The sequence below is a fragment of the Onychostoma macrolepis genome, chromosome 12 (genome assembly GCF_012432095.1).
Source record: "Onychostoma macrolepis isolate SWU-2019 chromosome 12, ASM1243209v1, whole genome shotgun sequence".
Classification (NCBI taxonomy): domain Eukaryota; kingdom Metazoa; phylum Chordata; class Actinopteri; order Cypriniformes; family Cyprinidae; genus Onychostoma; species Onychostoma macrolepis.
Window position 1 is genome coordinate 29934296 of NC_081166.1, and position 25202 is coordinate 29959497.

General features: G+C 34.7%; 1 protein-coding gene across 4 annotated transcripts in view; it reads left to right on the forward strand.

Moving 5' to 3' along the window:
- Positions 1 to 857: 857 nt before the first annotated feature.
- The window catches only part of si:dkey-191m6.4 (rho GTPase-activating protein 22), a 29690-nt gene continuing 5345 nt past the window's right edge, over positions 858 to 25202 (forward strand). The window contains exons 1-8 of one of the 4 annotated variants that reach the window (XM_058792669.1): positions 858 to 1092; positions 8770 to 8969; positions 12029 to 12116; positions 18891 to 19013; positions 21696 to 21903; positions 21985 to 22117; positions 23678 to 23751; positions 23835 to 23956. In XM_058792669.1, coding sequence (XP_058648652.1) covers positions 1050 to 1092; positions 8770 to 8969; positions 12029 to 12116; positions 18891 to 19013; positions 21696 to 21903; positions 21985 to 22117; positions 23678 to 23751; positions 23835 to 23956 — 991 coding nt within the window. In that variant the 5' untranslated portion in view covers positions 858 to 1049. Of the gene's footprint in view, positions 1093 to 8493; positions 8582 to 8667; positions 8672 to 8769; positions 8970 to 12028; positions 12117 to 18890; positions 19014 to 19287; positions 19783 to 21695; positions 21904 to 21984; positions 22118 to 23677; positions 23752 to 23834; positions 23957 to 25202 lie in introns of those variants that run through there. The other 3 variants (XM_058792668.1, XM_058792670.1, XM_058792671.1) reach the window with 3 other exon arrangements.

The following is a 25202-nucleotide window of genomic DNA, read 5'->3' on the forward strand; positions in this document are numbered from 1 at the left end:
TAATTTCATTAACTGATATAATGTTAATATACCAACCTATTGAAATACTGAAATCCGTTTTGAACCTTTATAATGCACTGATAACCACCAAAAGCAGGTGGTGATGAGAAAGTCACATGATGAACCAAAGCCTATCACAAGCAGCTTTTAAATATTAACATATGCAGAAGATGCACAGTGTCATTCACACAAACACTAAACACCATCATGGTAACACACATGAAACTGAAATAATGCAATAAACATTAATTTAACAACATTAGATGTAACATACAACCCTAATGTACAAAACTGATAAGAAAAATCTAAGAAACATAGTTATTTCAACAACAACAACAACAAAAAACATCAAATTTGAAATGTAACGCAGGGAGATCTGGAAATGTCAATTTACGGTTATTCACTGTAAATTATACATTATTTTTCCACTTTCAAAAACGGTATACTACCGTAAAATTGCATGTAGTGTCCAATATAGTTTTTCAAGGTATATAGAAGGGGAACTTACCATTAACCATTTAACAGGTTTTTACCTTAGCATTTTTACAGTCTTTTACCGTTAAATTCACGGTCATTTTTTACCGTGTGTCCTGGTCCAGTAGTGTACATCTCTGATGGGGATATGTGCGCACAAGAGGCAGGCAGGGTGAGAAATCCCCAGAGACGGAGGAGTGTGAGTACACATGCCTGAGGCCAATTAAGAGGCGGGCGCTTTGCTCTTCAGGGCAGCCTGCTGTAATCATATACACACTGACTGGTCAATGTAGAGGAGCGATGATGAATAATGCATCGCCTGGTGGGTGTGGACCAGCGTGTGTGTGTGTCTGTGAGTAAGAAGCGGAGAGGGAGCATGTGTGTGTGTGTGTGAGGAATCCCTCCCCCAGCCCCCAACCAGCCTGCAACATGAGGTCAGCGAGCTAGCGGAGAAGAGAGGAGAGAGCGAGGAGGATAGAAGAGGGAGCCACGGAGGAGAGGAGCAGGAGGGAGAATGTACCGAGAGAAGATCTGAGGAGGAGGAATATGCAGAGCGGAGGAAGCGCAGCCCATCGATGGCAGCCATGCTGAGTCCAAAGATCAGGCAGACCAGGAGAGGTACAGTACGCTACGTTTGTATTTCATCTGTCACACACCGAACGTGCTCCATCTCACAGCATCTCTGCTTCAGCTGCTCGCAGCACATCACTCCATCATCTCTGCTCATCATACTTTAACTCTGCAATTATGCCACTTAATATTTCTATAAATATATGAAGAAATGTAAATATAATAATGTTATATAGATAGATAGATATTAGTTTAAAAAAAACAATATGATATTTATATATTTTTTTTAATATTTACGCTTTTAAATTTTATTTTGCTGCTAATTATATATATATATATATATATATAATGTTATGTTATTTTGATGATCATATCAATATTATATACATAAAAATGCTAATTAATTAAATATATATATATGTATGTATGATTAGATTAGATTGTATATATGATATATATATATATATATATATATATAGTTTCCTTAGCCACTATATGTCAGCTTTTTATTGACTATAAAAAATTGTATAGTTCCAGTGTATATGTTTACATTCCAATTGATGTAATTAAATTGTATTCACCTTATATTATATATGAGCAATATATTTGCCATAATAGATGTCCGTATTTGGAAATAAATACCCATATCGGTCGACGACTATGTTAAACAGCTGTCCGACTCATAATTCAGCTATTTACGCCATCAAAATTCTGATTTAAAACAAGATTAGGATAAAAGCATCTGCTAAACAGATACATATAAATGTAAATGCACTCAATAAGTCTTATCTCTTCACTCTCATTATGTTGTGGCTGACCATACGATAAACCACGAGCGTCCAGCGATGCATGTTACACACATTCCACTATCATCCGCAGCATGCTGAGGCTTTTACACACAGAGCGCCGATCATCGTTCATCAGCAGCCTGTAGCAGGCTTGGTTGAGATGTGAAATACAGGCAGAGCACAAGGTTTCATTCATCATGCATCAACTTGATTTGGATGACGCTGTGTTAATAAGCAAAGCTCAATGCATGTAAAAGACTGAGTGATTTAGCTCTTTATGTCCTCTCAAACCTGCCTATAGATCCCTGCCCTTCCCCCACCGGCCTTATGCTACCTGCTGAACATCACGGCATCTGCTGGGAGATGTTCAACCATGAACCATGCATTTATTTATTTATTTATTTCTCTCTCTCATTGGTCAATCACAGCATTCTGCAGAATTCAAATGTATTGTATAAAGAGGGTCAAGCTGTAAAACTGACCTCCCAGGTAGCTGATTTCCAACAGTTCTTGTTCAAATTAATATTTACAGTCATTTATTTGGTAGAAGACATGCACTATGCTGGATAATGTGCAGCCAGTCGGTCATTATCACAAAATAAACCCTTCAGGGCGATTCGAGACCTCTCTGCTTTGCGTCTTACATCAACCTGAAGGGGTTTGTTTTGCGATAACGGCCAGCTGACGGTACATTATACCTTATTTATTTCCCAATGGACATTACATTATATTCATGCATTTGGCAGATGCTTTTATACAAAGAGATTTGCATTGACTTTGCATTGAAGGTATACATTGATTTAGTTCATGCTTACCCTGGCAATTGAACCTAATCGGACCCTGATGAATTTACATATCTAGAATAAGAATTTTGTAGTTATAATTTGCTTGTCTAATAAAAATTCAAACCAATTATTTAATTTAGGAAAAAACATAATATCAAACATAATATTTTTCTCTCATAGTACAGATAGATAGATAGATAGATAGATAGATACACATTTTGCCATATGTATATATATATATATATATAATTTCTGAAATTACTAAATTACTAAAACTTCAAAATTCAAAAGTAAAAAGTAGTAAAAATTAATCTACAAAACTAAAATTAGAATGAAAACCAATAAAATGAAAAATAAATAATATATAAATAAAATTAAATAAAGAAATCAACAAACAGATTAATTTTTTTTTTTTTTTTTTTTTTAAAGCTATAATAGCACCTTAATGATATAAAATAACGCTGATTTGGAGTTCATGTCTTAGAGTATGCAAACCCATGCTCTAGGTTGTTTCTTGCAGTTGCTAATCTTAACCAGCGGTGGACTTTATCTAAGGTGCCAAATTTATATGCCACAGTCATGGCGCCAGTACTGACACTGTCATCATGCACAACTTGAAAACATTCTTTCCACTATATTTTAATTGCAACTTTAGAGACAACTATTCTCAGAGTTGATCCTGTCCGTGCCAAAACAGGCAGTTTTGGTGACCACATCCTAGAAACGCCCAAGACAAAGTGGGAAGGTATGAATCATCGTGTAGAGAGATTTGCAAACTGGGTGTCTGCACTCTATTCCATTTGACTTCATCACTGAAAATGCTCAAAACCGATGGGCACTAAACGCTCGTGAAAACCAGAGTGCAGTGAAAATGTTTCTGTCATGGGCTCTGCAAATTTACAGGTTTGAGGGACAGTTTTAAAACACTGAATGTTTGCATTTCTGCTACACAAATCAAAGCTGAAAGTTTCTACTTTTGCATAATATTCACAAAAAAATGTATGGTGCCTCGCACAACCAAACCAGTCGTAGGTGCACTGGATGAAGAAAGCTAGAAAAATCGGCCTATTGTCATTACTAACAGCTGATTGAACTCACTATAAATGATGTGTTCATAAATGTGCTTCTACTTTGCATGTTTCGTAAGCCTGTGGAAAGTCAATTGACCAAAACGCTGCTCGTTAAAATATTTTTGTGATGATCCAAAATTGAGTAGTGTGCAGGATTTATATTTTTCTAATTTATACTGAAAAATACTCACAGAAATAAAATGGAATACTCATCAAGCAAATTGGTTCCCACAGTGTTCACCTATGATAGAATTAAATGTAAATTTAGCTAACTTTAACTACTGAAACAAAAGCTGCAATAATCATCCCGCCAAGTCAAAATAAAAATTTAGTGGGTGAACGATGTTAAATTTTGAAACTTCAGATTTGCATTTGCCACTACCAAGTTCGTGGTTAGGGCTGCAGAATATGAATTACCGGTTTTGAGGTATATCGTGGTTTGAAAAAAATCACGGTTTCAAAACAACAAAAATTTTCCATTTTTCCAGCATTTTTTTTTTCAAAGATAGAAATTCCCCTTGAACTTACACGATTTTTACAGCCGATCTCTTTTCCGGAATTGCACAAACTGCAATCATTTTCAAAAATTTAATTTGTGTGGAAATATTACAAAGTCTGCAACCAGCTGTTAATAGAGGCCAGAGACGCTGAAAATGTTGTAGCAGGCAGAGCATGGTTCAAGATGCAAGAAATATTGGAAGAAAATCCTAAATTTGGAATTTTTGGTTTATATGACTGTATGTCTGAGAGGAACTGATTGTCTTCAGAAAGGTTTAGATGGTATTTTCTTTTCACCTTTAATATAATCCATATTAAAGCAGTGTTTATAAGCGCAGCGCTGCTTTGTTTACAGTGGTAATCAAGAAAATGCTGTATCGCTGCTGCTCCATAAGCGCCACCTGCTGTCAGAGAGTGAGTTTGTGTCTCATTCAGCCCATCCGATGTTTCTGTTTCGTGCAGGCATGTGTTATGTAGTATAATTTCACAAAGCTAAAGTCAGACCTTTCTGTTTTTGCTTCAAATTTTAAAATTATACAATCTAATTTAAATCGAAAACTGCTCATGCTACATGTTTGGACCATCATTAAAATGCAGTGGTTGACTATAATTTTAAATGGCTACAGAGAGTTTGGTCTGTAATAGAGCAAACATCTTGTTTATGTACTTTCATTTTAATTCTTTCTTGTCTCTTGCTTAAAGATTTTTTTTTTTTAATCGGCTATCGCTATATGTGCATCAACACTACAATAACAATAATCGATTTTACAGCATTTGATATTATTCTTAGCAGTGGTAGTATGTTTTCACATCAAATCAAATCAAATTATGTAATTAATGGTTCGACTATTAACACACACGCACATACATATATATATCAGCAAATCAACCATCCACATCAAAATCTGCAGGTCAGCCCACAATTCAACAAACATTTGAGAAATAGATCAAAGAAACAAGAAACAAATACTGCTGTTTCAAATATTCTGTATCTTGCTTATAAACAATTTATAACGTATTCAATGGGGGGGAAAGTAGTTGTTTTTTACCCAGACATTTAAAAAGAACACATTTTAGAGCTTAAATCGCAATATCGTGATACTGTGAAACCATGATATTTTTGCTTAAGGTCATATCATACACTGTAAAAAATACGGTAACAACATTTTAGGTTTTAACTTAAATTTACAGTTAAATACCGTAATTTCATTAACTGATATAATGTTAATATACCAACCTATTGAAGTACTGAAATCTGTTTTGTACCTTTGAAATACACTGATAACCACCAAATGCAGGTGATGAGAGTCACATGATGAACCAAAGCCCATCACAAACGGCTTTTAAATAATAACATATATAGAAGGTGCACAGTGTCATTCACACAAGCACTAAACACCATCATGGTGAGACTCATTAAACTGAAATATGCAATAAACATTAATTTAACAACATCAGATGCAACATACAACCCTAATAAACATAACTGATAAGAAAAAAACAAGAAGAAACAGTTATTTCAAAGAAAAAACATCAAATTCAACACAGGGAATTCTGGGAACGTCAGTTTACGTTTTTTCCCTCTAAATTTTACAGGAACTTACCGCTAACAATTTAACAGGTTTTTACTGTAGCATTTTCACAGTTTTTTTACCATTAAAATAACAGTCATTTTTTACAGTGTCATATCATACCATTCAAATCTCATACCATGCCTAATATGAATTTCACACCAGACTAACCACCCAGCCACAACTGCAAAAACCACCTGTTTATGCTAACATAGCCAATTACGACTTGGCTAACTATAATTATGCAAGCTAAATGTTGCCAGTTTTACCAGTCAGGATTCTCAACATGGAAGTTCTGCCCATATCATAAACATATCGAGTTAGATACCCAGATACCCCTTGTTTTACTGCTGCAGCCCACTGTCTTCCTCTGGTCTCCATTAGACGGAGCAGGGCTACAGAAGCCACCACACCCACAGACACGGCTAATGTAATCAAGAAGCCTGCAGCTCTGATGAGGAGGAGGCATTATGGAAAAGGCCATTGGAGACAGACCTCGAGCCATCACACATTTGTCTCTCTAAGAGCCTGACTCAGTACCTCCACATCTGTACTCAACATTTCATTCTAGTGGAGACAGTAAAGTATACATAAAAACAGTCAGATTGCTTTTGTTGTTCGCTCCACTATCCATCCCTGGGATGGTACCCTTTCCAAAAGGTACTAATGCGTACACTTTAGGTACTATTATGTACGGTTAAGGTACTAATATGCACCCTTTGGGGTAAATGAGGTACAAAGGTGCATCGTAGAATGATACAAGAGCCATTGCATAACATTATTGGAAATAAGTTGAGACCATGGTCAATTATGCAATTTAGTATCATTATACAACAACAGTTGAGCACAAAATGCTGTGACCAATCAGAAGCAAGTATTCTATAGAGCCCGCCCACTTTTTCAGTGGCCTTGGATCCAGAAGTAGTTTTTCCCGTTCATTTGTTGTTAAAGAGTTATTAGCCATGAACCAAACCAACCAGCTACGAGGTGAATCACATTACAAACGTGTACGACTTTAATGAGGAAAATGACTACAATCCCACAAGGCATTGCAATTTAAAGAAGTTGAGTGCATGTCAAAACTAAATATTTTACATTTATTGCAAAATAAGCACATTAATACAAATATTTCAGTAGTTTGAGAGCATAGGGAGGTAATTCGCAGTGCTTCATGGGAGTAGCGCTAAAGAGTTATTTTGCTCTAATTATCTTGTTTTGATTTTCTGATTGGTGGAGATTTCTTTGCAGAATCGTGGGTAATGTAGTTTTTCACCAGAACTGTTAAACATGGTTATTTAAAAAAATAAGTTATTAATATGCAGGCTGATAGCTTCAACAAATTGCATATATCATCAATAAACAACCTCTTAGCTCACAGTAGGTCTATTTTTAATTGTTATAAGTTTTGGAGAAAATATGGAATTTTTAATTCCGAATCCGGACTGTTGCACTCTATATGAATTACAGACTTAAAGACCAGTCAGCAGTCCAGCTCACCAGTGGATTGGGAGTGAAAAATAATACAATAATATAAATGAGAAGAACACATTGATTTTTTTTTCTTTCTCTGAAAGCCACACATGCATTGATTTTGAGTCTACAGCCCAGAGGCATAAGATGACTTTGTGTGTGCTGGAAGGACTCCTATAAATTATCAATGGTGACACAGATTGTTCATAACAGTAGTCCAGCTTTAAGCCTGTGTGGCTTGTGTCCGAGCAAAATCAGAGGAATCCAACCAATCCAAATCTGTTTACTTCTCACAACATTTTATATATTTTCTTACATTAAGGAACAGATACAGGATAGTACTTTCTATTTTTGTTAAATGACACTCCGAAAAGTGGTCCTTGGCACCTCTATCTTAACTACATGAAATGGCAAACTGCAGATTTTTCTACATCAAGTGATCCTCTGACTAAATTACACTCTGGAGATCCTATTAGAGCATGAGAACTCACTCCCTTTGGGAAAGAGATACTGGAGAATCCCAGATAAATTTACTGGTACAGACCAGAGAGAACAAATCTTCATATTCTGCTGAACACACAAAGAAAAGAAGATTAAAGCAGGGTTATTATGAATAGCTATAACTAAAACCATAAAGAAAAAAAAATTAAATGAATGTTAACTGGAACAAAATAAAATATTTGTACATTTTATTTCAACTAGCAGAAATAATAGAAACTATATAGAAATATAATTTACTAATAAAAACAACTAAACATTTTTTAAAAGGATAAACATTTTTTATGTTATCGTTCTAAATCAACTTCCCTATGGATAAAATGAATGGTATTTTTACTTCCGCACTCCGCACTTCCGCAAGGAGCAGTCAGTTTTCCAGCTCACTAGTGGATTGGGAGTGACAAATAATTTAATATAATAATATAAATGAGAAAAAAACAAACAAACATTGATTTCTTCTTTTTCTCGGAAATCCACACATTGATTTTGAGTCTACAGCCCAGAGGCATAAGATGACTTATAAAAATGACAAAAACCAACATCTTGACTAAATAGAAAATGGAAAATACAAAAAATAAATAAATAAATAAACTATAAAAGTCTCTCAATGATACTAAAATAATTTTGAATCGTTAAGTATATCATTCACTGATTATTTAGTATAAATCACTGCCTCACAGGTTAAACACAGCACCTATCCCTAAGCTACATGTTTTTGGTGAAGCTTTCTTTCATCCGTGAAAAACAAAGAGGAATTTTTAAGATCACTTTTTCCATGCATTTATGCCATGAATGGAGAGTGAAGCTGTCAGCTTCAAAAAGGACACAAAAGCACCACAAAAGTCTCATAAAAAGTGGTTGGTATGACTCATGAAGTCTTCTGAAACCATACAATAGCCTACAGTTCTGCTTTTGTGTAAATTATGACAGTTTTCCCCTCTGCTACTGTAAGTGCTTGTCATCCTTAAATCATGCATGACTAGAAATGATGATGATGATGATGTCTTTGATCACTGACATGTACGTCTCTTCTCATCACCTGCAGCCAGGTCCAAGAGCATGGTGATGGGAGAGCCATCACGTGGCTCATGTCGGCCCACCTCACCGAGTCTCCAAGAGGGAGTGCTAAAGGCCGGCTGGCTGAAGAAGCAGAGGAGCATCATGAAGAACTGGCAGCTGCGCTGGTTTGTGCTGCGTGCTGACCACCTCTACTTCTACAAGGATGAAGAGGAGACCAAACCACAGGTGTGTTTGGCTTTGAAGACGCACAAAAATATGCCTATGAAAAGAAATCTGGTGGTTGAGCTATTCTGAATTTGCATCACTGCTGTACTGAGATGGTTGTCCAATGGCTTCAACAGTGTATGCAAAGTACATAAAAAGCCCATTCATTTACTCCATAAGGGAACTGATAATTAACAATCTCTCATAAACCTTTAAAAACAGACCTACTGTGAGCTACATGCTATATCTTTTCTTGCTGAATGGATTCGTTAAATGGACTATCAAAACTACGAAAAGTCCCATTGACTTTTATTGAGGGGGTCAAAACTACAATAAGATTTGTTAGTGTTTAAGCTGTCTGTCACTAGCAAAGCTTATTGACTATCCTAGGACAACATGCTAAATCATGCTACTAGCTAAAACATGTAAGCAACATGCAAAAAACATGCTAGGGAAATGCTAATCATCTTAAAAACATTTTAGCAATGTGCTAATAACATGCTAGCAACATATTAATGATGCTAACGTGCTAATCATGCTAGAAACATCCTAACAGCATATGTTAGCAACATGCTAATCATGCAAAAACATGCTACCCTGCTGAAATAAAAAACAATAGAACCCCGCCCAAAACCCAATAGAAAATGTAATGGTTTTAATGGTTATAATGGTAATTGTATTGGTTTTAATGGAAACTATAATGGTGTCTACTGGTATGTGATGGATTCTATTGGAAAAATGCCCAAAACACACTACAAAAAGGAATTTTGTAATGGTTTTACTGGAAAAAGCTAATGGTTTATAATGGTATTTTAATGGAAACCATTGGAATTTCTGTGATGGTTTCTATTGGGCTTCTATTGTTTTGTTTTTTTAGCAGGGTAATCATGCTAGAAACACAAACTTGTTCACAAACTTTACCCATCTGGTTTGATTATGTCATTCAAAATGCTTCATGGGTTTGTAGTTATTTTCCTAAGTCAATAATAAGCAGGCTACGTGTGTATCTTTGTCTTTTTGTCCAATTTTCAACCACTTTTTTTGTCTTCAAATCATAGCTTGTACTGTTGTGAATCACCTTGTTGCTGGTTGGTTTGGTTTATGGCTTATATAACTGTAAAACAAACACTTTTTTAAAATCCCCGTGGGAAAAATGAATGGAAAAATACTTCTGGAAGTAAAAGTGAGCAGGCACTTTTGGCAAAATGAGCTGTTTGATTTACCAAAAAGAAACGACTCATTTTAGAATCAGATATATCAGTAAATGTGTGTTTTGTAACCACTAATAATAATAATAACATTAAGAGTCATAAATCCAAAGTCATATAAAAATTGTACATGTTATGATTAACTTTGTATAACTTAAACTGTAAGTCAATGTGGTCTCCCTATCATAAACAAATATTCACTGTATGTTTCACACTATAAATGCACTAATGGTGTTGTGATGCTGCCAAGAAACATCTCAGAGTATTCAAAATATTTCACTTTATCTTAATGCAAAACATGCACAATTGACAATGCCTTTTTTTAAGTGTGTGTGACAGATCTCCAACAAAAGAGGGCAAAAGTCAATAAATGTGACATCCATCACTAAACTGCTTCTTAAACACTACGCACACTTTCTAGATAGTGACATAGTGCTATTAGTAAGTGTGAACTCCAGCTGCTTCACATTTCCACCACAATCTGAGCCGCCACGTTGCTTTTAGCAGGTTTCGACCGTCTTATATTAAGCAATCAATACGGTCCAGCCTTGGTAAGATCTTCAGTCAGACTGACGAGTGTGATGAACAGTGTCCCTCACAGGAGACTGTCAATACTCATCCAAGCACCGTTAATCTGTGCCCATGCTGCGCTGGCCAGGATGTGTGTGAAAATGTCAATCCCTCTCACTCTTCCTGCCTTTAATCAATGGGATTCAAAGTGGAAGGCCCGTGTAGGCAAATCTCATAGCAAATCACACACTGAGTTAAAAGGAGACAGTGGAGATGGGCCATTACATCCCATGCATCACGATCTGGAGTATTTAATAGTTGTTCAGAAGGAGAATTGTAACAGTATTTTCTTCTTATTTTCTCACTTAAGAATAAACTTTATTATTATTATCATTTTTTAAAAACAAAATGAAAGAAGAATTTGAATTCCTGAAAGAATGTTCTTAAAAATGATCATAAATAACTTCTTTAAAGTTAAGATAACCTCCAACTTGTCTTAAATCCACAAAGGTAAGATGTTTAATGAATTTTTGGGTTGTTTCAAATATTAAGCATAACCCTAGAGACATACTCTGTAGTGATACCAATGATCGGTCAAGATTAAGCGCAACATGACTTTTTGTTGAATTTGAAATTCGGCTAGAATTCTTACAAATAAATAAATAAATACATTTTAAGAATAGTTACCTTTTTTAAATGTTAGAATTTTTTTAGCAAATATGGGAGCGGCCATACACAGAAAAAATAGTGTCATACTATTGTAGTTATTACAGTAATATGCAAAAAACAAAAAACGTTTGAGTTGTTTTTCAAGTTGATCAGTGCAAAGACCATCCATACAATCAGATAATACCAAAGCTTGTCATTTTCTTCTTAAGAAAAGTAAGATGTTCTTCAGAAAATATTTGAATATGATATATTCTTTAACTTTCGTAAAGAATTTTTCAAAAATTTAACATTCTTACAAACTTCCTGGAATTCATCCTAAGAAATGACTTCATTTCTTTCTTAAGAAGATTTTTTTTGTTGTTTTTTTGAATCCAGCCCCTGAATTGTGAGATTCAACAGTCATGTATAATTAAAAAAAATATCCTAATAAATCAACAAGGGGGGCGGGGGGGGGGGACATATTCAAAATATTCTAAAAAAAATACAAATAAAATAAACAATGACCAATTAAAGGAAAATGTCTTGAGTACTGTACAATAGGCTCAAAATCACTGGTAACACATTTCCAGAGGACTATAGGAGACTTGATGCTGATTGAAGAATTGCATTCAAGTTTACATGGTAATTAAGTCTGATTGGTTTAATAGGTCAGTAAAGGATACGTGATGCATTTCTAACTCTTCGTCTGTGCAGGGCTGCATCTCACTGAAGGGCAGCCAAGTGAATGAACTGACAGCCAACCCAGAAGAACCCGGCAGACACCTTTTTGAGATCGTGCCAGGTGAGCAGATCTTCATATTGAATCATCAAATCAATGTCCTGTACTGAAACCAGCATGCATGGCTTTTGAGTGTCAGGAATCGAATAGCCTTTCCAGAACATACTGATTACAGAGGGCTGATTTTGCCCCAACATGATTTACTAATGCAGACTGCGTGTGTGTTTTATTTATGACGAGTAAATAACACATGACTGTGACACCCACCAGAGCTAATTTTTCTAAACAATAAAGCAAAGAAAACTGAAGTCAACCTCCAAATGCCCTCCAAATCCATTCAGTGTTGACAAGATATTAAATTCTCTCGATAATCACATTAAAATGGGAAGTATTTAATTTCTTATCTCTGAAAATGCAGCCCTGGTCTGCTCAAGCCAAAGATGTGACTAAATTTTTTTTTATAAAAATAAAACACTGCAGAAAAAGAATAAAATCAACCCATAAGAAAAAATGTATTGCTCAGTGGTTGCTTTTCCTACGCTCTGGAGACTTAGATGAGATTCTCATATATCTCTCATTTTAGTATCAACAGCATTAAGATGCTTCTCCTAAAATTCCTTATGAGAAATAGAAGTAGACACAAATGAGATATGAGAAATATTTGAGAACAAAAGAGTCAAAACTGAGAATGTGGTGCAAGAAAACATAGAATATCTCTTTATTGTCTCGCTGTAATCTCGATCAAGACTCCATTATAGGAATATTTTATTGCTCTTTCTAACCTCAGGAGACTTAGTTGTGATTCTCATGTATTTCTCATTTTAGTCTCAACAGATGTTTCTCCTAAAAATCTTTACGAGAAAGCTCTGAAAGAAAGGAATCTAAAATGACAACGTGTGAGAAACATGGGAGATCTCATTATTGTCTTGCTGTAAATAAAAATGTTTTACTGCTCAGAGGTTGTTTTATTTATTTTTGACTGCGATGCAATGCTAAAACTAGCATTTAATAGCATATATATTTAATAAACATGTCAGAATAACAAGGGTTACTAGTTTAAATGTTTAATATATCTTAGTGATGGGCAACGATTAATCGCATCCAAAAAAAAAAAAAACATAATATATGTATGTGTGCTGTGTATATTTATTATGTATATATATAAAGGCACAAACATACAGTATATATTTTGACAATATTTACATGTATATATTTATACATATATTTAATATATAAACATAACATTTTTTTCTTAAATATATAAATGCATGAGTGTGTATTTATATATACGTAACAAATATGCACAGTAAACTCATATATTATGTACACAAAAACTTTTATTTTGTATGCGATCATGATTAATTGTTGCCCAGCACTAATTTATCTTCAACGTCCAGCATTGTAGATACACCACATTTTCCAAACACACTAGAAAGGACTAACAAGTGCAAGATGTTGAGTATATGAGCAATACCTTTTTTTTTTTTAACAAATGTAACACTAGTGTACCAGTGTTTATTTGTTTTGTTTTTTCTTCTGTTTAGCATTAACATTTTGTCTTGTACAGCCCGTTTTTGCATGTATGTAAAAATAAAACAATAGTGCAATAAACACTGTCTACATAAAACAACTTCAAATATGACAATGCATGTATTGTCTTTGATTGAAATGGTGTGGATAAATGGCATTGAAGCTAACCAGAGGGAAGAAAAATCAAATAAAAAAGAGATCTCTTTAACATTTCAAATATTTCTCCTAGACAGAAATGAGGTTACCTTAGTCTTTAGTTTCCTATGGGAACCTGTGCAGATCCAAGTTACAAATGATCTAATTCTTGATGGTAAACATGCATTCTTTTCCTGTACTTAGAGCAATTCGCTGAATATTTTTGCATATAATTAATGTAAAATTCTAATGCATTTTTGTAGATTGATCTAGCATAGTTCAAGAAAAAAATCAGGATGCATCAGTCAATCAATTTTTCACCCCTAAAGTGCATATTAAACATTTAGATAACTGAATTTGGTGTTAACCTAAGTAATGCACCAAACACAATAAATAAAACAGCCAAACGCACACAGCATAGGACATTAGCAGCAGTTTCCTACACCCAACAGCACTTTCTCATGTCAGATCAGTAAACACACATCTCCTCCCCAGAGAAGAGCCCTTAACCACAGTTTCTCTCTGACCAGCATGCTCCTTTGAGTCAAAAAAGCTTATTGGCAAAGTCCCTTTTCCATGCAAAACAAACAATAACATGACACAAAGCAGATTTCAGAGCTCCCTCATGCTTCTCAACTTTAAAACGAGTGCAGCATTTGTCTGGAGATGCCTGGCCTGTTGTTGATTGTGACTCTGAAAATGAATAAGTTCCAAAAACAATGAAGAAATGGAAAGATTTGATTAACAACTGCACAGACTCGAAACTGAATCAAGGAAAAACTGACATTCAGAAACATTCAAAGGCCCAAACTGAATGAAAATCACAAAGTCACAAAGATGAAATTCTGGTAGTTTGTAATGTGAGATCTTCATAACAGTTTAAGAGACTGCTTACATAAAACAATATAAATATCAGTTGTCACTACAATAACATGTCTGAGTCGGATGATATTTAAATGCTTAAATGATTTATGATCAAAACAATGCAATGCAATACAATGATGATTGACAGATGAACAAGTAAACGTATTTTACGAGGTGGCTAATTCGTACGACCTCGCTCGTACAAATTCATATGAGTTTTGCTAAATCGTACGTATTTTACGAGTTGCCAATTTGTATGAATTTGTACGAATGACCTACACCTAACCCCGCCCCTAAACCTACCCGTCACTGGGGTTTAGACAAATCGTACAAAATCGTGCGAATTAGCCACCTTGTAAAATATGTACGAATTGGTCGTGAGATAGCGTTGGATGATCATATTCGAGACATATTCACTGATTCTTCTAAAAAATGATGTATGGATAATCAAGTAAACCTAAGTTGTTTCAGTCCAGTAAGTGTTCACCTTCAAATAATAAAAACAATATAAAAGTTATTCATATGTTCAGTTTATAAAAACCAGTAAAGAAGGTTGTAGAAGATAAATAAAATCCGAAAATATCCAACAATAGCACCATTCATTGCAGAGACATAAATGACAAGCGCTGATACAAAAATGGGATCTAAACAAATGGGAAAAACATGGCATTACCGGGGCATTACTTTTCATGCTTCTGTGTTTTCAAGGCATTTAGAATACAGAATCACAGAGCATGATTGTGACCCGAGTCCTGGCAGCCTCTGGATCTGCTAACCAAAGTCGTGATATTTAGTGAGATTTCTGCTAGTGAGGAGGATTTCCCCAAGCATCAGGTCCTCTGAGATCGATGCATCTGGTGTGCTGTTTGTTTGCTTAAGTGCACTGAGGTGTTTAGAAAGGACTAACAGAGCAGGCCGTCTCCTTCTGTCAGTCTACCGTGAGAAGTCAGTGGGAATGAGAGAAACAGAAGTCAAGTGGTGCTGCTTGAGCTGAACTGAGATATCAAAAGTATTTTCTACTCGCTGGTTTTACGGGATGTACAGTATGGACTAACGTGATCTTGATTTTTCTTATCCTATCCTCTCTTGGGATGATTGAGATGTAAATGACAACTATTGAAGATTTGTTTCTGAAAGCGACGGTTTGAAGCAAACACATCTGCAGCATGAATTCTGCGTTGTGCGGGAACTACTTGAGCTGTGTTTGGGTTAATGGCCAATCTGTTGGAGTAAGAGACATGGCAGAGCATTAGTACCAGCTCAATCCCTCCAGTGCATCATGGGGCAGGGCTGCTGTAAGCCACCAAGGCACAAACCAACCCTAAACCAAGGTAATATCTTAGTTCATGCACTTACATGCAGAAATCGAAGTGACAAGGATTTTCTAGAATTTTCTTTAAAATATTGTTACAACGTCATTGGGGTCAATAAAAAATACACAAAGGTTATGGTTTGTTATTTTTGTACAGAATAGTTTGTTCTTAATGCAATTGTTTGTTCAATAATGTTTATGCAATGTTAATTTTTTTAAGGTATTTTTGTTTTTAATATGGCCGCTAATCAAGATGATGTCTGAGATTGTACCTCTACACCCTTCCGCATGTCATTTTCAAGTGTTCAAAATGAGTAAATAATAAAAACCAGACACAGAAACTTTTCCACGTATGATAAATACAATGAATGAACTTGTTAGTACTGTTGTAACTAGGTATACATATACCTGCAAGCTAAAATAAATAAATTATTAGAATCAGAAATAGTTCAAATCTGATATTAGAATGGAACTACATGTTGTAGGCAGCAACATTCTTTTAAAATATCATATCTATGGTAACATAAAAGACAAAAATAAAAAGAATACTCTAAAAATTATGATTTAAACAACTTTACATTTCAAATAATGCAAGTTTTGACAAAAACTAAGTTTATAAAATGATAAACATTGGTCTGAACAAAAACAACAGACAGGTTGAATAAAAATGCACAGTAGATGGCTCTTATGGAAAAGCAGAGATACAGCGGTTACCCCGTACACAAAGCACTGTGTTTATAAACACTAGGCATTATATGGAGGTAATATTAAAAGAAAATGCCATCAAAACTTTTCTGAAGACGGTCAGTTCCACTTCTCCAAATAAAAACTCCTCAGGTTTGGATGAATCACTTGAATGGCCTATTTCAATGTTAGAATGGCGAATTTCCCCCGAAAGGCCACGGGTTTGCAGGTATTTATACAAAACATTTACTGTTTGATTTGGCAAAAATAAATCCTTTGATTATCAAAACCAATCAGATACCAATAATTTAAAAAAATGGCAATATAATCACCAAAGAAGTGTAATGGCTGTTGATGTTCTCATTAGGGTCTCATACCTCCAGCCTGTTTGTTTTCATGTAGTGTTTGCCTGCTATGTGGCATCTGTCAGTTGATGTTAATAAGGAGCATAATCACTCCTGCTCGTAATATTTCTCCAAAGGTCAATTTGAGATAAGCTTCTTCAGTCCTGTGCATAATTACACAGCACATAATCCAGATCACGTGCAAAGTCATGGGTTTGATTCCCAGGAACACACATGAATATAAAATGCTGCCAAATTCATGGATAAAACAGATTGCATGTTGAGCACATAATTGTGTATCTGTCAAAGCCTGCACTCGATCTGTATTTCATGCTTAAATAAACACAAATTTGTTGTTTGAAAAAGCAAAATGTCCAAAGAAACCATTTATCACTGATCACTGTTGTTCTTTCACCACAAGCCCATTTATTTCTTCCCCACAAGATCGGCAGACATTCTGACACTTCCTAAAGAGACATGAATGCTAACAAAATGCCACACCATGGTGAGAAATGAAGGTTCCTCATTATGCCTTCAAGTCAGCTTCCACTCTGTGTGAGAGCGCTAGCCTCAGACGCACCGCTGGGTCTGCTTGTCTTATTTATCTTAATTGCATCAGTACTTGGTTTTTTTCCGTTCAGTCGACACTGCTGTGAACACTTATCTTATCATGACTTATTCCTCCAGTCATTTTATCTGGCCGGCAGAGTATTGGCTGTTCAATGATTCTGATTTTTTTTCATTTATCATTGTAAAGCTTTGAACTGAAGCCATTGTGGAGGTTTTTCTATTTTTGATCCTTTACTGTTGCAAACCCAATGGGTAACTGGAAATGTCTTTGTTACTTTGGTCTTTCTAAGTCTGTTTTAAATTAAAATTTGTGACGTGTTCAACTGCTCACGTCAATGATGGCAAGAGGGACAACAAGCTTGGTACTTAAACCTTGAAGTAATACTGAAATATATCTCACTGATACATGACAACAGAGATGCATATCAAAATTACCATTAGCTTCCATCTAAAAGGTATGGAAGTTTGTTTCCACCACAAAATAAAAAAAAAGAATTAAAAGATAATTGTGACATTTTATCTCACAATTCTGACTTTTTTTTTTTTTTTTTGCTAAATAATTGCAAGGTTCAAAGAATTATGGGATATAAACTCACAATTGCGAGAAATAAAGAAAGATTTCTGACTTGATATCATTGCCCTTTTGTTGATTTTGATTCTATTGTCCTCATTTGTAAGTCACTTTGGATAAAAGTATCTGCTAAATGACTAGATGTAAATGTAAAGCCAGAACATGAGATATAAACTCAAAAAATGTATATCTTTATATCTTGCAATTCTAAATGTATAACTTGTAATTGTGAGTTTATATCACACAATTCTTAGAAAAAAAGTCAGAATTGCAAGACGTAAAATCGTGAAAAAAAAATCTTAGATAAAAAGTTGCAGATACCTTTTTTATTATTATTATTATTATTCAGCAGCAGAAATAAGCTTCCATAAAAAGATGACTGAATGATGTGTAAACCAGTTACAGAACCTCAATAAATATATACTCTTCCGTTTATTATTTCAGGCTAAACACTTTACAGCAGCATTATACAATGACTGCATGACATTTCTATGTGTGCAAATATAATTACATATCTAAATCCATCTTGGGGAAAAATCTGTGCTATTCATTTGATACAAAAAAATAATGATAATAACAACAACAGAAAGCTAGCAGCTCTTGCATCTGTGGCCATTTCCTATCTTGGCACATAATCTTAGTTGCAAGCCATAATTGTTTGAGCAATGTTTAAGAATTTTTACATTTTTTGCAGTTTGTAAAAATACTTTACTTTAGAATGTATTTAAAATGAAACTCTTCAAGTAAGAAATATGAAGGAAGATATGTATCTTTGAGTAATAAACTTCCATCATCTGACAGATTGCCTCTCTTGTGTTCTGTCTCAGCTGGTGAGAAAGACAAGGCTGCGATGAGCCATGAGTCCTTTCTACTCATGGCCAACTCCCAGAGTGACATGGACGACTGGGTGAAGGCCATCAGACGGGTCATATGGGCTCCGTTTGGAGGAGGTAAAACCACTAAATTATAATACACATACCGTGTCACAGTTAGTTAGTAAGACATTGGTCATTACTGCTCTCCACCATTGGATGTTTCACGTATGTTCTCCTGATATCACCAGTGTTGTCAGAGGTCTACGCTCACAAAAATATCACTGAGCAGAGTAGATGCCTCACTATCCAGAGATTAAATTACAAAGTCATGTTATTAATAGAAAGTTCAAACAAGTAATGTAAAGCAAGTTCAAGTTATCAGCTCTGTGTCAATGTGTCTCCACTTCCATTAGCAGCTAGAACAGTAAAAGCCCTGTTAACGTTATCTTTAGATGAATAATAACGCGAAAGAGATTTTCTTACCGTGGTCTTGAAAGCGACGCCAACTGACACCAAGAGGAAGATTCAATCTACTGGATTTTTTTAAAGACTGCTTTTCAATTAAGTTTGGATCGACGTTATTAAGACAACTAGGCCTGAGACAACTTCTAAGGACTATATCCACATCAAAATATTCACACTTTCATTGTGCTCTTCTTGTCGTTAGTATTTGAAAGGCCTCAATAGTTTGTGCGACTTTCTGCCACAAACAAAATTTACCTGAGAGAACCCAGATGAGAAACATGCGCTGACAGGACATCAATGGAAAGAGAATATACTCGTGAGAAGCGAGTGTTTCTTTGTACTGCATGTTCTTTGAAATACTTCGATGTCCACTGTAAGTGTGAATCTTCCCGCTGCTGTACTGTCGTTTGGAGTAAAGCTGTCAGTCAGAAAAGTACAGGTGAAAACGGCATGACGTGATTACTGACAACAAACTGATTATATGTTTAATTATAATTTAGTATAATTAAATATATAATATTGTAATATATGTAATATAATATATAATAAAACAACTTGAGGTGAATTTCAAGTAAATGTTGCATAAAATACTGTTGAATGTCAGCTTGCTATAGTAGCATTCACATTCAATTGTTAGATGCCAGTGATTCCTGTCATAGCTATGCAAAAATTTGATTTCAAAAACATTATCATAGCTATTAAACTATATCTTGTTATGATGTTACATCTGTGTTTAACCTCGGAACGATCTAAGTAAAAAGAGGGGTTAAAAAATGATTTTGTGGTGGCTGTGCTTTAAAATTTAATTATTATAATCTTAATTTAAGTGATGAAGGATTGTGAAAGTCTGTCAGTAATCAGTGTTGATACTGTAAGGTTAACCCTGAAATGATTAACAGTTGAAAACATTTATTAGAAATTTGGAAAAGTAATCAAAAAGTAATCAAATGTAATCAGTTACATTACTTTAATAGAGTAAATGAAATAGTTACACTACTTATTACATTTTAAATACACTGTAAAAAAAAAATCCATAAAATTTACGGTAAAAAAACAGCAGCTGTGGTTGCCAGAATTCTACTGTAAAATATACGGTAGCAACATTTTAGGTTTTACGGTTTTAACTTAAATTGACAGTTAAATACCGTAATTTCATTAACTGATATAATGTTAATATACCAACCTATTGAAGTACTGAAATCTGTTTTGTACCTTTGAAATACACTGATAACCATCAAATACAGGTGATGAGAGTCACATGATGAACCAAAGCCCATCACAAGCAGCTTTTACATAATAACATACATAGAAGGTGCACAGTGTCATTCACACAAACACTAAACACCATCATGGTGAGACTCATTAAACTGAAATATGCAATAAACATTCATTTTAACATTAAATGTAACATACAACCCTAATAAACATAACTGATAAGAAAAAACAAAGAAGAAACCTTGTTATTTCAAAGAAAAAACATCAAATTCAAACAAAATTTGAAATGCAACGCAGGGAATTCTGAGAACGTCAATTTACGGTTTTTCCCTGTAAATGTTACATTCTTTTTCACTTCCAAAAGCGGTATTTCACCGTAAAATTGCCTGAAATGTCTATTACAGTTTTTCACCGTATATATTAGGGGAACTTACTGTTAACCATTTAACAGGTTTTTACCGTAGCTTTTTCACAGTTTTTTACCGTTAAAATCATGGTCATTTTTTTACAGTGTACGGTAACTTGTAATCTGTAACCTATTACATTTCTAAAGTAACCTTCCCAACACTGTTCACATTTCACATATGTATCAATATACCGTATGTAATAAATATACAGTATGTGAAATGTAAACAGTCTAGTTGTGAACAGTGTAGTTGATCTGTAGTTGTATCTGCTTTTTTTAAAAGATGGTCGGCAAGTAAAATAAACATGTTTTTCCCATTCTGCACAATGGTAGTAATTCTAGAACTACTTTAAACTCTTAAAAAATAATTAAAAAATTTTTTTTTCAAAAATTTATAAAATAATTTTTCCACTACGAAGAACCTTTTGTGCATTGGAAGAGTTGTTAAAATAACCACTTTTTCTTAGTGTGAAGAACATTTTATTAATCTAAAAACAATTTTCCACTAAAGAGCCTTTTGTGCAATGGAAAGAGTCCATGAATATTCTTCATGGAACCATAGATGTCAACAGAGAACCTTTATTTTTAAGAATGTATAGTAAATATCACGGCAAAACACTATGGTAATGAACAAAGGACAATAGTATTATCACTGTACCGTACATTTTTTGTAAGAATTGATGTGTGTTTTGACTGATATAAGCTGAAAATGAGCTGCTTCATCTCTACAGGCATATTTGGCCAGCGTTTGGAGGACACTGTACAATATGAAAGGAAGTTTGGTCCTCGTCTCGCCCCTCTCTTAGTGGAGCAGTGTGTGGATTTCATCAGGGAACAGGGTCTTGATGAAGAAGGCTTGTTCCGGATGCCAGGACAAGCCAACCTCGTGAAGGAGCTTCAGGAGGCCTTTGACTGTGGAGATAAACCTCAGTTTGACAGGTATGCATCTACTCCGAGCACAGACATGAACACTAAACCCTTACCAGCTGTTCATACTAACCCTATAATTGGCATTTCTAGTAACACTGATGTCCACACTGTGGCTTCCCTGCTGAAGCTGTATCTCAGGGAGCTTCCCGAGCCTGTCGTTCCCTTCTGCAAGTATGAGGACTTTCTCACTTGTGCTCAGCTCCTGGCCAAAGATGAGGAGGAGGTTAGTGACCGCACCATCTGAGTTCAAAGTTCAAAGAACATACTTTTTTACAAATGGTCAGTGGAAAGAGATGCTTAACCTTCTTTGAAGCTTGGGATATGCTAAACACTGTTGTTTATTTTCTAGCAATAAATATTGCTAGTTGTATATGAATAATGTCTGAAATAAAAAAGGATATACATTTTTTTTTTTTTTTAATAAAACGTTATTAAACAAAGGTTTACAAACATCAAACTTGTGCACGTGTCACATTGAGTTATAAATTAAGTTGCACAGTTGTTTTTATGATTTGTTATTTTCTATCAATAAGCACTGCTATTGATGGAAATATGTATAGGCTATATTAAGTAAAAGATTATTAAGCAGGGGGTTGCAAACATCAAACCTGTCAAATTTATAACATTAAGAAAAAAACACAACCGTCTACAAAATAATGGTTAACATTTTTTCACTCGTTAAGAGCTAGTTAGTCTGGAACCAAGACTAACTAGTTTTGTAGTAACAAACTTACTGATATTATTTCCATAAATCACAAATTTCAAGCTAAAAACACTGCTAGAAGTATATGAATGATGTATAAAGCAAAGAAAGTAAAAATATATATATATATATATATATATATATATATATATATATATATTATTATTATTATTATTAAGCACAGGTTTGCAAACATCAAGCTTGTCAAAATGTGTAACATTAAAAATAAATAAATAATGCACCAGAATTATTAACATTAATTTCTTAAAAGCTGTCACGCATTAAAAGCTTCACTGTAAAAAGTGATAAGTTGACTTAACTTTAAAAAATTGAGGAAACCCGTTGCCTTAAAATGTTTAAGTAAATAATTTTTTTACATTTTTTTTTTAAAGTTAAGTGAACTTGACAATTCACTTAACTTATTTTTTTTAAATTAGCATTTACTTAAAAATTTTAAGGCAACGGGTTTCCTCAATTTTAAGTTAACTTATTATTAAGAAATAAATTGTGGTTTGTAGTCATAAACCTACTGATAATATTTCCACAAATCAAAAATAGGAAAATAATTCTTTGATGACAATAATAATGACCCATCTGATGTGTTGAACAGACTTTTGAACATTTGCGGTTTTTGAAAACTGAATCCAAAGAACGCAGCTGCTGCGTTGGAACAAGCTTAATGAATTATCATATGATGTACAGGGATGCTCTGACCTGTACATACTTACAGAATCAGTTTGCTTTTGAGATGTTTGCTAGTATTAGTACATAATATTTCAGCAGTTGTGTTGTCAAAATGTATGTTTGTGTGCTCATAAAACAGAAAGCCGTTTCAGTCAGTATGTGGTTTGCTAGCCAGTATTCCTCCCACATATTTCACAGCTGACACGATGCGATGCACAGATGCCGAGGATGCGTGAAGCTCAAGTCAAAATTTAATTCCCAAATTACATCACACACACAATCTGTGTTTCAAGCACTTGATTTTTTTAGAGAAGGCTGATTGTCTTTAAATATAAAATGAACCATCAAGATTTTCACTTGAATTTGATTCAATTCAATAGCTTCATGTTTCCACAGGGAATACAAGAATTAGGGAAGCTAGTGACGACCCTTCCAGCTGCCAATTACAACCTTTTGAAATATATATGCAAGTATGTCCAACATAATCATTTCAGACACATTTTTGTCAGTCGTTTTCATGCTCCAGTGCTGAAAGTGAGCTCTGTTGTTGTAGATTTCTGGATGAGGTGCAGTCTCACTCACATGAAAACAAAATGGGTGTGCAGAACCTGGCCACCGTGTTTGGACCAAATATCCTCCGCCCCAAAATGGAGGATCCAGTAGCTATTATGGAAGGTAAGCACTTATTATTGGATTTCCAACCCATTAATTTGTAAAACAAACACACTTCAAAACTAGACGCCTGCAGGACGGTTGGACCAGCTGTGCCTAATGTAGCCTATATTTGTGGCATTATAATCTACCACAGACCTAAATATTTGAGCATGTACCATCAAACTTATATATATATATATATATATATCCAGAAGTTGCTCATGTTTTACCTGTTTCAATACATTTTTTTAGCATTAGATTTTTTAGTATTTAGTATTAGAATTTTTGAGTATTAGAGTTCATTTATTGCCCCTTATTTATTTTAGATACAGTTTCAAATATGTTCCATATGTTTCCAAATTTGGAGGCTTGTTTTTGAATTTAAAAAACAAACAATTCTGGAATAAAAGTTGTTGTTTTTTACATCTGAAATGTGCTGCAACTTGTAATCCAAACTTGGATAATGAAATTAATGTCAAGCATACAAAATACATTTTATTTCATGTCGAATATGTTAGAAATTGGTAGTACTCTGAAATTTTGTAAGTGTTCACAAAGAAATGGCAAGTAAAACACTGAATTAATCATGAAATTTTAAAGTAGAAAGACTGAAACAATATTTTCTTGTAAAGATACTCTAATAATATTTGTTTTATTTACAACTTCAAAAAATAATGTTACAGTGCATTTTACATTATTTCTAAATGCAATAATAAAATTTCACCTATACACCAATGCAACTTTTTTCCTCTCCACAATGCAGTTTTGACCCAGTGCAACTGTTTTTCTGGAAAATGTGTAAACATCATAGACATAGGGGTCTTACTTGGGAGCCCGAATCCTCTCTGATTTAGAGAAAACACTAGTGAAAATTGGCTAGTGTATTTTGCATGCTCAGCCACTCCCCGTACACGCAGGTATAAAGAGGCGACAGGTGAGTAGCTGAGAATGTGTCCCTGGCAACCAGTGATGGAGGATCACGCCGGGCAGGATGTGCTGGATAGCCTCAGTCTGCTTTTGCTGCTTCTGCCAAGAGCTGCTGGGCTAAGTCCTCAACAGTGTCGCCGAATATCCCAGGCTGGGAGATGTGAGCGTCAAGAAAACTGCGGCCAGGTTGAGCCATAGATGCCGCTCTTGGGCCACAAGCATGGACATCGCCTTCACACGGGACCGCGCCGTGACTTTCGTCACCCGGAGAGCGAAGTCCGTTGCTGTGCGTAGCTACCCTCATGTATTTGTTTTAGTGCCTTGGCTTGATAGACCTGCA